Raw genomic sequence first — 14828 nt, forward strand, 5'->3', positions numbered from 1 at the left:
TTACAAAACGCTAGACTTGTATGAAAATTAAAGGTTTATTTGAAGTTGATAAACGATATAGCATTCAGGTTAAAAATACAGTGAGTGATTAACTTCAGTGGATTTTTTTAATACAAAATAGCCAATTGTATTCAAATGATTATAACCAAAGATGAATATATACACACTACGTCGTTACTGACTGTAGCTTAGTTACTGTTAGATCATTCCTCAGCCATTTAAATGCTCTCTCTTTTGCTACTTCGCCTTCCAAGTAGTTGTGGCTACTGTGAATCAAATGGGCTATTCACAAAGAAAATACACAGAAGAAATCACTGCATGAATGGTTTCTGATAAATGCCCAAAGACTAATATAAAAAGGTGCTTTATCTCATATCGACACCCAAAACAGTCCTCACATCCAATCTTCTCATATAAAGTCGCAAGCTTTGTTTTTCTCAGGCAACGATTCGGTTCAGACAGTACAGGGAGGACAGAGCAGGAGCGGGTGGGGGATACAACATTTTTGACTGACAGGTCCAACGAGGCACGACAGCTCTCCCATTAAATACTGAAGGATCGTGCTTTTTCCAATCGACAAAAAGCACTGTTGCCTAGACCAGTGTTTCCCAAACTCAGTCCTAGTCAAATTAGATTTATGGTACATTAATTAGTAGTTGGGAGGTGAAAATAAAACTGGTGATGCTATTAACTTGGCTAGTTCTGGATTTCCATGTTATAAAGAATGCCATCTCACTCATGTAACCATTAACTGCAGTGCATCATGCCAAATTATTAGCTGTAATGTTAGGAGGTAAACCTAAAAATTTTGCCACAAGTTTAGTGTCGGTCTGCTGTACAGCTTCTAATATCTGCAGTACGCAGTTTGGCCAATTCACGCTCCACCCAAAACAACCTATAAAGACTGTAAACAAACAATATGGACTATGAGTGTAAGAGCAACAAATCAAAAACATTTCATCATCCTCACAGAAGTTTAAATCCATTTTTAGAAGGCCTCTGGAATCTCTTACACTTCAGTGATGTGTGTCTATGCAAAGAAAAGGACTGGGTTCAGATTGTCATCAAAACCCATTCCTAAACCTATCTGTATGTTCAGTTTCTTTTAACAAAGGAACAGTTTGTCCCAGTGCTGTACTAGTAGCGACTAATATATATATATAAAAAAGGAAAGATTCAGAAGTAAAATGCTTTTGTGTCTGCGTTGTCTGTTTCCCCGTCCGGCGAGTGCCCACTTCCCGACACTTCCTGTCTGCGGGGTTCTAGAGCAGGGAGCACTTCCTTCTCCTCTTCTTGACGGGCGGGGGGCAGAGGACTGCCCGGATGGCCTCGTCAAACACAGTCTTCAGGCCGCGCTGGGTCAGGGCCGAGCACTCCAGGTACTTCACCGCACCTGAGCGACAGGAGAGAGAATGAGGAGACTACTAATGCATGGCTCTGAAGGGTGTGCATGTGCTGTCCTAGCAGGAGAGAGAAGCCAGTTACTCTTCACTCACTCCCTTTGAGACATCACTTTCTAAAGCCTTACTCAGAGAGCATGACTACATCCTAAGTAATGCATGAGTACAACCACTTTCTCCTGGTTGAGAAGGTTATCTGCATTCAAAGCATGAATTGTCCCTAACAGTAAACACGCTCCCTAAACCTGCATTCATTGTCACTGATAGACACTGAACACATACCGATCTCTTTGGCCATGGCCAGGCCCTGGGGGTAGGTGATAGGGGTGAGCTTCTTCTCCCTGAGCTTCTCGATGGTGTCCTTATCGTCCCTCAGATCCAACTTGGTGCCCACTAGGATGATGGGTGTGTTGGGGCAGTGGTGCCTGACCTCTGGGTACCACTATGAAGAGAGACCACATCGGGCATGTCACTTTCATAGGGTTCCCATTCAATTTGTCATTACAGTTTCCACGACTTTTCAAAAGATTGATCAATATAACCAGTAAAATCAGTTTAATCTTATGAAGAATTAATATGGACTGTCTTTTCCAAAGTGCAGCTCTGAAAAATAGAGATAGACAATTTAAATGTGTTTAAACTGAACATCATGTGCTGTGTTGTAGACAAGCTCCTTGTATTGAATTCTTAAGAGCTATGATGAGTTGCTTCAAACAGGGCACCCACCTTGGCACGGACGTTTTCAAACGAGGCAGGACTCACGAGGGAGAAACAGATAAGGAACACATCCTGGAGAGAGAGAGAGAGAGGGGGGGAATAATCTCAGTCAGTACCTGTGATAATCACTTCCGCAATCACAGTGTTTCTTATATACAAAGGTGTGGGTTTCCGTTTATCTAAAACGTCCTTATTATTACCCACAGAGACAAGGACTATGCTATTTTTGACAGAATGTCCTGTAAGTACACAAAGGCTTCATTTCAAACAAAACAATTGTAAGGAAGTTTCAGCTGTTCCCATGGCAAGGCATGTCTGGTCTGTCAATCTTACCGTCTGTGGGTAGGAGAGGGGGCGGAGTCTGTCGTAGTCCTCCTGTCCTGCTGTATCCCAAAGGCCCAGGTTGACTGGTTTTCCATCCACCATCACATTGGCAGAGTAGTTGTCAAACCTGTAGGGATCAGTCAACCGCTATGAGTTTGGGTATAGGCTAATACTCAACTGCAGACAACAAAGGAGAGAGAAGTGTATCCTATTTAACTTGATGTGAAAACCTAAAAGTGCATAGCTGTTTGTATCAGACTAACTATAAATCATATTTCTATAAGGGAACAGAAGAACATCTATAGATGTTTTTACAGAAGCTCGTAATCCTTATTTAAAGGGATCAACAGGTGAAACAATAACAAAGCGTCTCCGCACCTCTTTTGGTAGAAAGCTGAAGGATGGCCCTGGAGAAATGTAACCAGTTAAAACCATAGACTGACCTATAGATGCAAGGACTGACCATCCAAGACATCAAAATGATAGACCAATTTAGACCTGTGACACCAAGTAGGGGCAAAGAATTATCAGTTGGAACAGAAAACCAGCAGGCCACCAACCCTCATGGGGTAAAAGTTGTAAACCAACACTATATGGCTATTCATTTACAATAATTACAAACATTGGAGTTAAACAAGCATACATTTTGGGTTCTGATGGGGTATGGCAGTTAAACTAAGCTCATGGGGCATTTATCAGTTATATTCTTTAAGAATCAATGGGTATCTCTCGTTCATTTATAAATCCAAAAATGGAAGTAGCAGCTGCAGATTTCCCCTTTAACATAATCATTTGAATGTTTTACTGTATTCCCTCTTATGAAGAACTGGTTTAAACTGGTGAAAAACTCTTGGTAAATCTGACCAGTGACCATCAATAATAAAAAATCTGGTCATCTAAACCAGTTTATGTTACTGATACAGATCAACATAACAAGTTAGTGCCAGGTCAGATAAGACCTAAAAACCCTTCTGGTAATTTACATCGCTGTGTTGTCCCCAAGTATTTCTTCCCCTAAGGGAGCGCACACACCCCACCGAATGTCAATCTGCCGGTCATCTGCTGTTTGTTCGGCACAGTATGTTTTAGGGACCACCCCGCCAATGGACGTCTGACTGACAACATTTTCATGTGATTCTACATGTAATTTGCAAACCAATTCTACGTCTGGCACTCTGTTCAGAGATGCTAAGTACTCTTGGCTGGCAAACGCTACCGGTATGATGCTAAGGCCCCCAGGTTAGCATGATTAGCATCCCAAGCTGCCAACAAACATTTCCCCACCAAATCCAATTGAAATCCTATTTGCAGGTTTAGGTGGGGGGGAAAAAGACAGCAATGTAGATTCCCTCCCTACCTAGCCTGAATAATGGTTGTGGAGACTGAGACAAGGGGAGAATTAGAGGGGTGTGGTGCTGGGGGTGTCTGGGTCCAGGGGGTTCCCAGGCCAGGCCTCCCTGCCGGGGGCTGTAGAGGTACTCACACTGTGGGGATGTACTCTCCAGGGAAGGCATTGGTTGTGTAGCTGATCAGCAGACATGTCTTACCCACAGCTCTGGAAGAGGAGAAAATAAAGGCACATGTCAATATTATGGAAAAAATCATAGGCGTGCATGCCATATGCCAATTTTATAGCACGATGTCAATCCTCTGAAAGAACCATGCTAAAGACATGGCTAGTCTATTATAGAGGGCATTGAGGTCCCTACCAAACTTGAATCTGGGTGGATGGACAAAACACACTTCAAAATCTACCTTGAACGATTGTATTCCCTGCAGCCAGAAACTCAGACTTGGTTCAAATGAGTAAGGTTGAGATTAGGCCTAGCCTCAGCCAAGATGGCTGATGCCATGCAATGCCATCCTCTACACATTAATGATCACACATTTCAGAGCAACACCTGCTTTTTTTCAATGATCTGAGGTTCAGTAAAACCAACTCAAGTCCGTAACTCTTTGAAATGTGGCCTAGTCACCATTTCAAAAGATAAAAGGCTAGCCGACGAATGGGAGTGGACAGTTATATTACCTCCTTAAATCAAAGAATAGAACAGTTCAGCCGTGGTTCCATCTATGACATGTGGGCTTTAATTTCTCCAGCTGCCTACAATATCCACCACACCCAGCCCAGAGGCTGCATACTCTGTTGTGTACACCCTCCCCTCCCTCCTACACATTATGAGTGGAGTGCCCAAACAGATCAGAGGTTTTCTGATACGGTCATCCAAAAGTGCACAGTTATTTGAGTGGCTAACTACCAGCCAGGTGAAGAACAGGTTTGACCAAGAACCACTAGGGTAACTAAAATATGTTACCAAGTTTGTTACCTAATTGTTGGGTAATACCTACCTACCAACCACTGGCAAAGGCTTTGTATCACCCTGGTTAGCAAGCAGAGGTCGGTGAAGTGCAGTGAGTCACCACGTCTTATAACCACGCTCACTCCTCAGGTTTGACCTGAGGCCATTTAACTTGGGTGGGAACTGCAAACATCAAGGAGTTATACAGTCTAGATGAAATACCCCCTATGATCCAGACATGAATATTCATATATAGAGTGAGTCAGTCCACCTGTAATGGTCTGGGATAGTTGAATGCATTCAGTGGGTAAGTGACTAGGTATCCCCTTACCCTCTCTTTACTTCACACCTGGAAAATGTTTCTACAGAAACATTAGCTTGCTGGCAAAGATGATGAATACCGGTTAACTGTTTTCACAATTTAGATTCAATGAAATGACCAAGTAAACAATGACAGAAATAAACTGGAGACAAGGTTTACTTGAGCCCAAAAAATACAAAAACTTCAAATACAGCTTGCCAAGTACCTCAACTCCTCCATGAAGTTGAGCACAGACTGGAGTTTTTAAAGGAACCTCCGACTTCAATACTTCAAAAATATACATTTGTAAACCCTTACATGTATCTATGTTTGTCCTCTGTTGCGTGCCTTTATTTGTTTGCTTTAAGCCCTACTTTTTAATAAAATGATCAAATACAATCGTTGACTGTTTCCATGTTGATTCAATTGGCACAAGCGCGGAGTTGCCATCATACAGCAACAGTCGGTGGTTGTATTTTATTAGCGTTTTATTAAAATGTATGATTTCAGCAAACAAATGGCCTGCAACAGAGGACAAACACAGGTAAGTAAGTGTTTAATAATTTACATTTTTAAGTATCGACGTATAGTTACTATAATTTTTGGGCAACATCATATCCGTATTTTACTCCAAGTATCGACTTGTAAAAAACAAAATAAGAATTGGTAGCGGAGTTTAGATACTTGGCTAGAATATAGACATGTTTCAGCATCTGAACGTACACAGCTATGGCAGAGCAGTGATTTAATTCATAAAGTTAACACACCCACTTAATTTAGTCCCATTGAAGGGGACTAAACCAGCTAATTTGCACAAATAACAATTGTGAGAATAAGCATGTATTTGCTTGCGTAATGTTGGATTGTCATTGAACTTGTTAGTTTGGTAGTTACCTAGCCTTTAGCTAACTTTTCACTTAGTTAACTTACGTTAGCTAGCAAGTTAACACATTTGCTAGCTATATTATTTATCTATTGACATTCACACCAAATAGATAGTTACTTAGCTATAATGGTACATCGTGTATTTATAGTTAGTAAACGTTCATAAACTTACCCGTCCCCAACCACGACACACTTTATGGCCTGCATTGTTCCGGACCGTATTACCAGACTGGTCCAGATGCGTCGCTAAGTCCGTTTACTAGCTTGGGTGCTAGCTTAGTTACCCACTCTTTTGTCTGAACTTGTTCAAACTTGAAATGTCTGGAATGATTTGGTCAAAGTAAGACTGATTGACAAGGTTAATGTCTGTCTTTTCGAAAGTGTCCGATAAGATATATTTTTTTGAAGTGATCTTGCTACATTCCCATACTTTCTCAACTGGAAATTATGGAGCAAACAGCTGCTACCACCCATTGATGAAAAAACAGAGCTGCGTTTTACATCGCAAAACCGTGCGGAACTATCCGTTCACCGGGTCACTTCCGGTTGCTTTAGACGCCCACGCACGGATTTAAATCACTGATGTGCAGTAGTTTAATCCTAAAACAAAATACAGTACATTGTGATAAAACGAAAGAAGCATCAAATTAAGAAAATGGATATTAACTTGTATCTTTCACATAACATACATCCAATTATTTAGAAGTAAGTTAGCCGTTTGAAAACGTGTACCAAAATACACATTTGAGAAGTGTGAACAACTTTTTCAGTTTTCAGGTAGTGTGGAGTTATCAGAAGATAATATGCTGACATCGTGATGTTAATATACGGTATGCAAAGGTATCTGGTATACTTAGTAACCAGAACAGTATAAGAGAGACTAGTTTATCCAAATGATTATATCCTCAAAACAATAACAGAGTATTTACGGACACCATAGACAGTTACACCATGATGACGTTGCCGGATATCATTGCATTGCAACTTCCGGAGTCACACTGTTAATGTTCCGTTTGACCAAAACTGGAAAAGAAGGGTGGATTTATCGTTTGGGGTGGGGTACCTCGTCAAAAGACGAAAATATGAATGTTAAAAACTCCAGACAACGATGGCAGTATGCACTGTTGTATCTTCTTAACTTGTAAATAAGATTCCGGTGGATAATCGCCGTTGCAGACATTGTCTTATGGCGGGTCTGTCTTATTTAGTGTTCCGTTTTTCGGGGTCCGCTGGTCGGACTTATGGGGTGTTTTCTAAAGGATTGACGAGGACTTTGTTGATATTTTTTGATCTCGCTTGGCGACTGCGAATCAGATTCCCATACCTCTATCTCATCGCTTCGATGATGTTCAATGTGCGATTACAGGTAAACATATTCCTGGCTAACCTTGCACCTTAACGGTGCATACAGTTAGCTAGAGCGAATATATTATCTTATCTTCACAGATTGACTGAGCTATCTTAGCAGCTAGCTCGCATGCTAGCTAACGTTTGTTAACGCGACAGCTAAATAAAGGTAATTTGCTAGTTTGCTAGCTAGTCTAAGAAGCCACAGCATAAGATTTGGCAATGCAAATCAAGTTTGAAGTACATTATCACGACCATAAAGGAGGCAGATTTAGAAAGCCACTGCCCACTTTGACACGTCATGCTTTGTTGAGTGTCATTTCTTGTTTTCATACATTCACCATATGTCAGATTTCCAATTTTTAGCTAACTGTCTTTGTCTTTTCCTATTTGCAGGTCCATATTGAGATTCACTGAGTGTAGCTACAACTGCCACAATTGAGGACCCAACACCCCTGACTCTGCTCATTTGTGGGCATCCTCAGTCAGAACTTTCCAAAGAGACCCTGCAGACCTCACACAATCAACAATGTGGAAGAGGGCACTAGTATCAGGGGCCAGTATGACAATGCGCAATGTTACACGACCGTTGTCTCAGCCACCCCTTGTCATAGGAACCCAGTGCCTTTGCTTGGGAAGGACACCATGATGATGTCATTAACAATGGCCGCTGGGGTGTGCTGAGATTTGTGAGGTTGTACTGGGATATATCTCTCACAGCCACTCGCCACCAGAGATTCTTGAGCTACCCATCTGGTCAGAGGAGACATAGGAAAGGATGACCAGTGGAATTCGACACTGCCTTTTTGTCGCAGACCACAAGGAGGACTGAGAAACAAAAATTACAATGACAACAATGTAATGAATGTTTTTGGAAACTTTCTTATTTCTTCTTCCTCTTAGAGTTCTGCTTGATGTGTTCATCAGTGCACATCTGTAGTTGTCTCCGAAGGAAAAACTGGAAACTTGTCATATAGTTCCCCTCATAATGAAACACAGTATCCACTAGCTTACATCTCCACCGCATGACATAAACCAGTGCATGTTTTCTATTCTCAGTGGTTTGGGCATTTTTTTTGAGAGGTTTTGAAAAAGTTTGTTGGCCAATGGAAAGATGGTGCAGTGAGTTGGAAAGTGGAAGAGGAGAAATTTATGTGTAGGTCAGCAGGGCTACTGTTACAACCTTTCAGTGTAGCTCAGCAGAGCTACTGTTACAACCTTTCAGTGTAGCTCAGCAGGGCTACTGTTACAAACTTCCAGTGTAGGTCAGCAGGGCTACTGTTACAACCTTTCAGTGTAGCTCAGCAGAGCTACTGTTACAACCTTTCAGTGTAGCTCAGCAGAGCTACTGTTACAACCTTTCAGTGTAGCTCAGCAGGGCTACTGTTACAACCTTTCAGTGTAGCTCAGCAGGGCTACTGTTACAACCTTTCAGTGTGGGTACGGTCACCTTTCAGTGTGGGTACGGTCACCTTTCAGTTATAGAAATGGCAAGGTGCTTGTTGTGTAATGTGCATCTATCCTTAGTGTCACTTCTTCTCACTGATTTGGAATGGAATGTTGCAGTGTAGGTGTCAGGCAAAGAGGAAGGATCCAGGAAAGGAATGACTGCATGACACACACACACACACTTGTGTCACCCACTTCTCTGTATCGGTCAATGGAGCTAACGAGGTGGCATTTTAGATCTGAAATAAATGGTTTATGATTTTGTCTTTGGTATGCACTCCTCCTTATTTCTCAGTAAAGTGTTTATGGGTTTTGTCAATTCTTGAGTCACTGTATTAAAAGGGTAAGGAATTTAATATGGTTGTACCTCCTTGGAAACAATAAATTATTAAACAATCAACTATTTCTGTAATTTTATATTCTATGAAATTACTTTTAGGTTATAATCTTCATCATCTTGGATTCATACACAAAACACTAACCTCTGCCCTCTACCCTTCTACACCCTCATGGTAATGTTTACTTAAGTGGGTAAGATCTATAGTAAGGATTTTTGTGTTAAATCTGTTATTTAACCCGTATATCTCATCCAATCTATTATTAGAGAGTGTCCAGAGGGCATAGCAGAGATACCATTTCAAAGGAGAACAGTGGGACTATTGAGGTCATTCATTCATCCTCCCAAGATGGATTACATAGCCCACAGATCATTTGCAATGTGGATCAATTCATTTAATTAAATGTGGATTTCAGACAATTTAATTACAGTCAATTCAACATATCCCCTTATGGATGAAGCAGGACATTGTCTGCAATCAAGATGATCCATTGGTAAAGCTGCTGCTGATCTGTTAAAGATTGTCTTAGAAACATATTGTAAGGGAGTGAACGTTATTTATAATAAGGGTTACATGGAGAAAATCAGACCTCTGAAATGAAAATGGTTCGCCCTTCCTTCAGCAAAACATATTTGACCTAAACACTCCCTGAATGCTTGAAAAAAAACAAGTGACCCTCTATACCCAAAATGATAATTTAAACAAAGTGAATAGCAGAGAACATGCCTACCGTTTACCCTCACTTCTTGGACAGGCCAGAACCTTAGATATGCAGTTTTAGAAACTGTTCTTCATCCTGTAAGCATTATATGGCAACTCAGGAATGTTGATAGCAAGAGTAGGGGTGGAAAGATCTCCTTTATTGTAAAAGCATTGCATGAACCTTTCATCTTATTTGCAGGACCAATAAAAAAAGGCCTTTTATAAAAAAATTACATATTAGCAGAATTGTTTTAATACCGCCCAAATTCGCGAAATGACAGGCTAAGAATGGACAGAGAGATAGGCCTCTGTGTTCATCTTAACATATTTCTCTAATGCCAAATCAGTGTCTTGTTTGCAACTAAACTGTCCCTATTTGCAAATAATAAAATCTGAGACGTCATTAGGAATCTGAGAATAGTACTCTCAAAAGTTAGGTTTACCTTTCCACCCCAGACAGAGTGACCTGCTACCGACGCAGAAAAATGTAAGCTGCTGGCTAGGGTTTCCTTAAAATCTGTCTGGGTTTAAACATCTTTTATTGTACAGAAAGTGAATAGCTTAATCAATTGATAGTGACAGAATTAAAGTAAAAAAATGTGTCTCCTCGGCTATATAAGGTTGTAGCTCAGCATCTGAATGTCAAAGAAATGAAACAATAATATCCCTATATGCATGGGAGTCTTTCCTTGGTATTTTACAGCTTGTTTCTAGCATAAAGCATTGCGGACCAAATCACTGTTATAAATCACTTTATATAATCGGATCCATTTTATTTTCTTCAAAATCTTAAGCAAACAAGAGGTAGGTCTGTGCTTTTTGCCATTTTCTTTCATTAAAAGTAGGCCTATGGTACCCTCTCATATCCCTTCATTTCGAGTCTCGGTTTTAACTTAATAGCTTATGGATATAGCAGCCTATAGCCTAATTTTGTCTGTCAAACAGGAAGCCTACCTCTTATTTCTTAAATAGGTAGAAATAGGCTCCAACACAAAGCCCTATTGTTGTTAGTAAAATGAAGTCTAATTAAAATGAATACTCAAATTTGCCTACTTTCAGCACCATGAGCTGTCCATTTTAGATTGCTTGTGCCGCAGCTGCAGCTTCAAGTTTCAGCACCACAATGTAAGTTACTCGAATCTGTCTTATTGTGAGGTCAATAACTCTGATAAATAGCCCTACACCATGGGCAAGAAACATATGGTTTTAAATCAAATCAATTATAGTAGTAGCAAGCTGTCAAAGTTTACCTCCGGTCCTCCTCATCTTCACGCTCTCCTTCTCGAACTGAGCAGAAAATAAACTATAGGCTAGTCCGCACACAAGATAGTGAGTTTTTTGGACTAGGCCTAATCAAAAATTATTTTCGGGAAGAAGCCTTTGACGCTCCTCCTGACCTGCCACCATAGGCCTAAACAGCACAGCCATTGGTTAGGCAGCACACAAAAAAGTGTTTGATCAGCAAGAGCAGAGCAGACCAGGGCTCAGTGTTGGAATTTCCATTGCAGTGTGTAAAGCTGCCTAGTTTAATTTACACCATCCCAGCAGCTATCTTAGAAATATAACTTTGCCCTGTGCTTCTCCAAGCATGCACTTCGTAGCCTATAGGCTATGGATCATTTGATTGAGACCACACTAAATAGCCTATAGGCACAATTGATATTTCACACCCAGTGGAGAATCAGAGATGAAGGGCGGCACCGGACACACATCAATACATAGCCTAATAAGCAACTAATTCTAAAACACTGAGAAATATTGAAATTTCATCAATTAAAAATTACACGACCCTCCCCTGAAATAGATTTTAAAAACTTAACCCTCCCCTTGACTGAAATTGGAAAAGCATGACCCTCCTCCATTTTCCTCCAGGTACCCATTATGTAAATATGGATCCTTCCCTAATGAAACAATAATACTGTATTAAATATGCATAACAGAATATGGTTTGAATAGTCATAATGGCGGTTGTCCTATAGCTCACCAAGAGCTAAGAATTTGTGAGAATTGTTGGGTAGTACATCCTTTATAGGAGAATTGTTTGGTAGTGTATCCTTTTATCTTGACTTTGCTACAAGCTACAACTAGAGCTGATGCTCTATGTTTGTCCACACGGTGGCAGCAGCTCCTCACTGCTAGTTTACCACCTTCCCAACTCTTGCTGAAAGCACATCACTCATGCCCCCTAGACCTAGTATAAATATAGAAGTGAGACAAAATAAGTAATTTGCTTTTTGGTCAATAGTAATGTCTATCACTGGTGACTTAGTCCTACCATCATTTTAACAGCGAACAGCTCTCTGATTCTCCTCTTTTCTTATCTCAGATACAATATACCCAAAACTCTTTAACTAGATGTACTTGTAATGTAAAAGTGTCGATGTGCAGTGAAACAAACATTATGCTGTAAGCCCACCAACAGCCCTACATTGCACTCGCTGATTAAACTCAACTCCACGATTTACGAGTGATGACTAATGTTGGTGGACTGGACCTCCAACATCACATCAAGTGATTTTGTTTGTAAAAAACCCCTGACTGATTTCAGGACCCAAAGAATAGCCCGCAAATACACACGACATTGTTGTGTGCTGAAATCAGTCGTTTTTATAAAAATGTTGGCACTCCAGTCTGCCCACACAGTCCGCCAACTCCATCGTAAATCGTGGAGTTGAGTTTAGTCGGCTAACTTGGCACTTTCCTTTGCTATGGCTTGCACTCTGGATTTGTAGATCTGCAAAATGCTGATACCTCTCACAGTGCAAACTGTACCCGGACGAAAACTTCCGACCGAGTATTTCAATGGCAGACACATGTAAAAACCATATGGTTGCTAAGGCAACTGCTTTATAATTCTCTATGTGGCAACCCCGAACCCTCCACCTCCTCTTTGGAAAAGAACATGGATTATTCATTTCTCTGGGATTTGCCACATGAAAATATTTTAATAATAGGGTTAACATAAAGGACTGACAGAAACAGAATGAGAGAGAGAGTGAGTGGATCAAGCTGATCCTAACTGTTAAAGGCCAATTTCTATTTTGCCCTGTTTATCAATCAACTGACTGGCTTTCTTGATGTCTATAGTATTCTCTCTGGTATGCAATCTGGTTTCCCCCCAGGTTATGAATGTGTCACTGCAACCTTAAAGGTCCTAAATGATGTCACCATTTCCCTTTATTCTAAGCAATGTTGTGCTGCTATTTTTATTGACTTGGCCTAAGCTTTTGATACAGTAGACCATTCCATTCTTGTGGGCCGGATAAGGAGTATTGGTGTCTCTGAGGGGTCTTTGGCCTGGTTTGTTAACTACCTCTCTCAAAGAGTGCAGTGTATTAAGTTAGAACATCTGCTGTCTCAGCCGCTGCCTGTCACCAAGGGAGTACCCCAAAGCTCGATCCTAGGTCCCACGCTCTTCTCAATTTACATCAGCAACATAGCTCAGGCAGTAGGAAGCTCTCTCATTCATTTATATGCAGATGATACAGTCTTATACTCAGCTGGCCACTCCCCGGAGTGTCCAACAAGCGTTCTCTGCCCTTAAACTTGGTCTGAACACCTCCAAAACAAAGGTCATGTGGTTTGGTAAGAAGAATGCCTCTCTCCCCACCGGGTGTGAATACTACCTCTGAGGGTTTAGAATTTGAGGTAGTCACCTCATACAAGTACTTGGCAGTATGGCTAGACAGTACACTGTCCTTCTCTCAGCACATATCAAAGCTGCAGGCTAAAGTTAAATCTAGACTTGGTTTCCTCTATCGTAATCGCTGCTCTTTCACCCCAGCTGCCAAACTAACCCTGATTCAGATGACCATCCTACCCATGATAGATTACAGAGACGTAATTTATACATTGGGGTAAGGGTGCTCTCGAGCAGCTAGATGTTCTTTACCATTCGGTCAACAGATTTGCCACCAATGCTCCTTATAGGACACATCACTGCACTCTATACTCCTCTGTAAACTGGTCATCTCTGTATACCCGTCACAAGATTCACTGGTTGATGCTTATTTATAAAACCCTCTTAGGCCTCACTCCCACCTATTTGAGATACCTACTGCAGCCTTCATCCTCCACATACAACACCCGTTCTGCCAGTCATATTCTGTTAAAGGTACCCAAAGTAAACACATCCCTGGGTTGCTCCTCTTTTTAGTTTGCTGCAGCTAGCGACTGGAACGAGCTGCAACAAATACTCAACTGGACAGTTTTATCTCTTCATTCAAAGACTCAGTCATGGACACTCTTACTGACAGTTGTGGCTGTTTCGCGTGATGTATTGTTGTCTCTACCTTCTTGCCTTTGGGCTGTTGTCTGTGCCCAATAATGTTTGTTCCATGTTTGTGCTGCTACCATGTTGTGTTTCTACCATGTTGTTGTCATGTTGTATTGCTACCATGCTGTGTTGTCATGTGTTGCTGCCATGCTATGTTGTTGTCTTAGGTCTCTCTTTATGTAGTGTTGTGGTGTCTCTCGTCGTGATGTGTGTTTTATCCTATATTTGTATTTTTAATCCCCCTGTCCCCGCAGGAGGCCTTTTGCCCTTTGGTAGGCTGTTATTGTAAATAAGAATTCGTTCTTAACTGACTTGCCTAGTTAAATGAAGGTTCAATTAAATAAAAAATAAAAAAATAAGTAGATTTATCTTTCCCCTCAAATCCAGTCAACCACCATTTGTATACAGGCTACACTCAGAAACATGGAGGATGCAACATGAAGATAGTCTATTTAGCCTCTGGCTTATATTTTTATTTATTTTATTTAACTAAGCAAGTCCTATAGCAACCAGGCAAGTCCTATGTGTTCTATAACAACAAGGATGTGAGCTTTAGGCTACTTCTCTGTGTTTGGCCTGATGATGATGTGTGTGTGTGTGTCTGAGTGATTATTCTGCTACAGAGTGGTGTGTGTGTGTTTGTTATTACATGGTCACACAGGTGCATAGTCTGTGTGCATTGGGGCATGTGCGTCCGTGCATGCGTATCTGAGTGTGTCCATATGCTGCTTTCCATGTGTTTAATACAGGGTGATAATGAACTTTGTTTGGATGTGATAATGATGTATT

At 41.0% G+C, this 14828-nt stretch overlaps 1 protein-coding gene and 1 long non-coding RNA gene across 4 annotated transcripts; one reads left to right on the plus strand and one right to left on the minus strand.

Annotated features, from left to right (window-relative positions):
• Positions 1-21: 21 nt before the first annotated feature.
• Positions 22-6441, minus strand: LOC120040646 (ras-related C3 botulinum toxin substrate 1-like). 3 transcript variants are annotated; one of them, XM_038985734.1, is made up of 6 exons: positions 6100-6441; positions 3925-3996; positions 2451-2568; positions 2127-2189; positions 1679-1842; positions 22-1393 (listed from the first exon to the last, which is right to left on the minus strand). In XM_038985734.1, exons 1-6 carry the CDS (start codon positions 6132-6134, stop codon positions 1333-1335), a joined length of 513 nt encoding a protein of 170 aa, XP_038841662.1. In that variant the 5' UTR covers positions 6135-6441; the 3' UTR covers positions 22-1332. The 3 variants fall into 3 exon arrangements, with proteins under 3 accessions (XP_038841662.1, XP_038841660.1, XP_038841661.1); XM_038985732.1 differs by having other exon boundaries at positions 1683-1842; positions 2424-2568; positions 6100-6438; XM_038985733.1 differs by having other exon boundaries at positions 1683-1842; positions 6100-6434.
• A 1246-nt stretch (positions 6442-7687) lies between these two features.
• Positions 7688-8989, plus strand: LOC120040647. Its single transcript, XR_005475711.1, has 2 exons — positions 7688-8434; positions 8540-8989. It is a non-coding gene; the product is annotated as an uncharacterized LOC120040647 (long non-coding RNA).
• The last annotated feature ends 5839 nt before the right edge of the window (positions 8990-14828 follow it).

This window comes from Salvelinus namaycush, unplaced genomic scaffold (genome assembly GCF_016432855.1).
Source record: "Salvelinus namaycush isolate Seneca unplaced genomic scaffold, SaNama_1.0 Scaffold37, whole genome shotgun sequence".
Taxonomy (NCBI): domain Eukaryota; kingdom Metazoa; phylum Chordata; class Actinopteri; order Salmoniformes; family Salmonidae; genus Salvelinus; species Salvelinus namaycush.

Coding starts and splice junctions, on each gene's coding strand:
- LOC120040646 (XM_038985732.1), bottom strand. CDS start 6,134: ATGCAGGCCATAAAGTGTGTCGTGGTTGGGGACGG. Junction 3,997..6,099: donor TGTGTCGTGGTTGGGGACGG/GTAAGTTTATGA, acceptor CTCCTCTTCCAG/AGCTGTGGGTAAGACATGTC. Junction 1,394..1,682: donor GGCCATGGCCAAAGAGATCG/GTATGTGTTCAG, acceptor CCTGTCGCTCAG/GTGCGGTGAAGTACCTGGAG.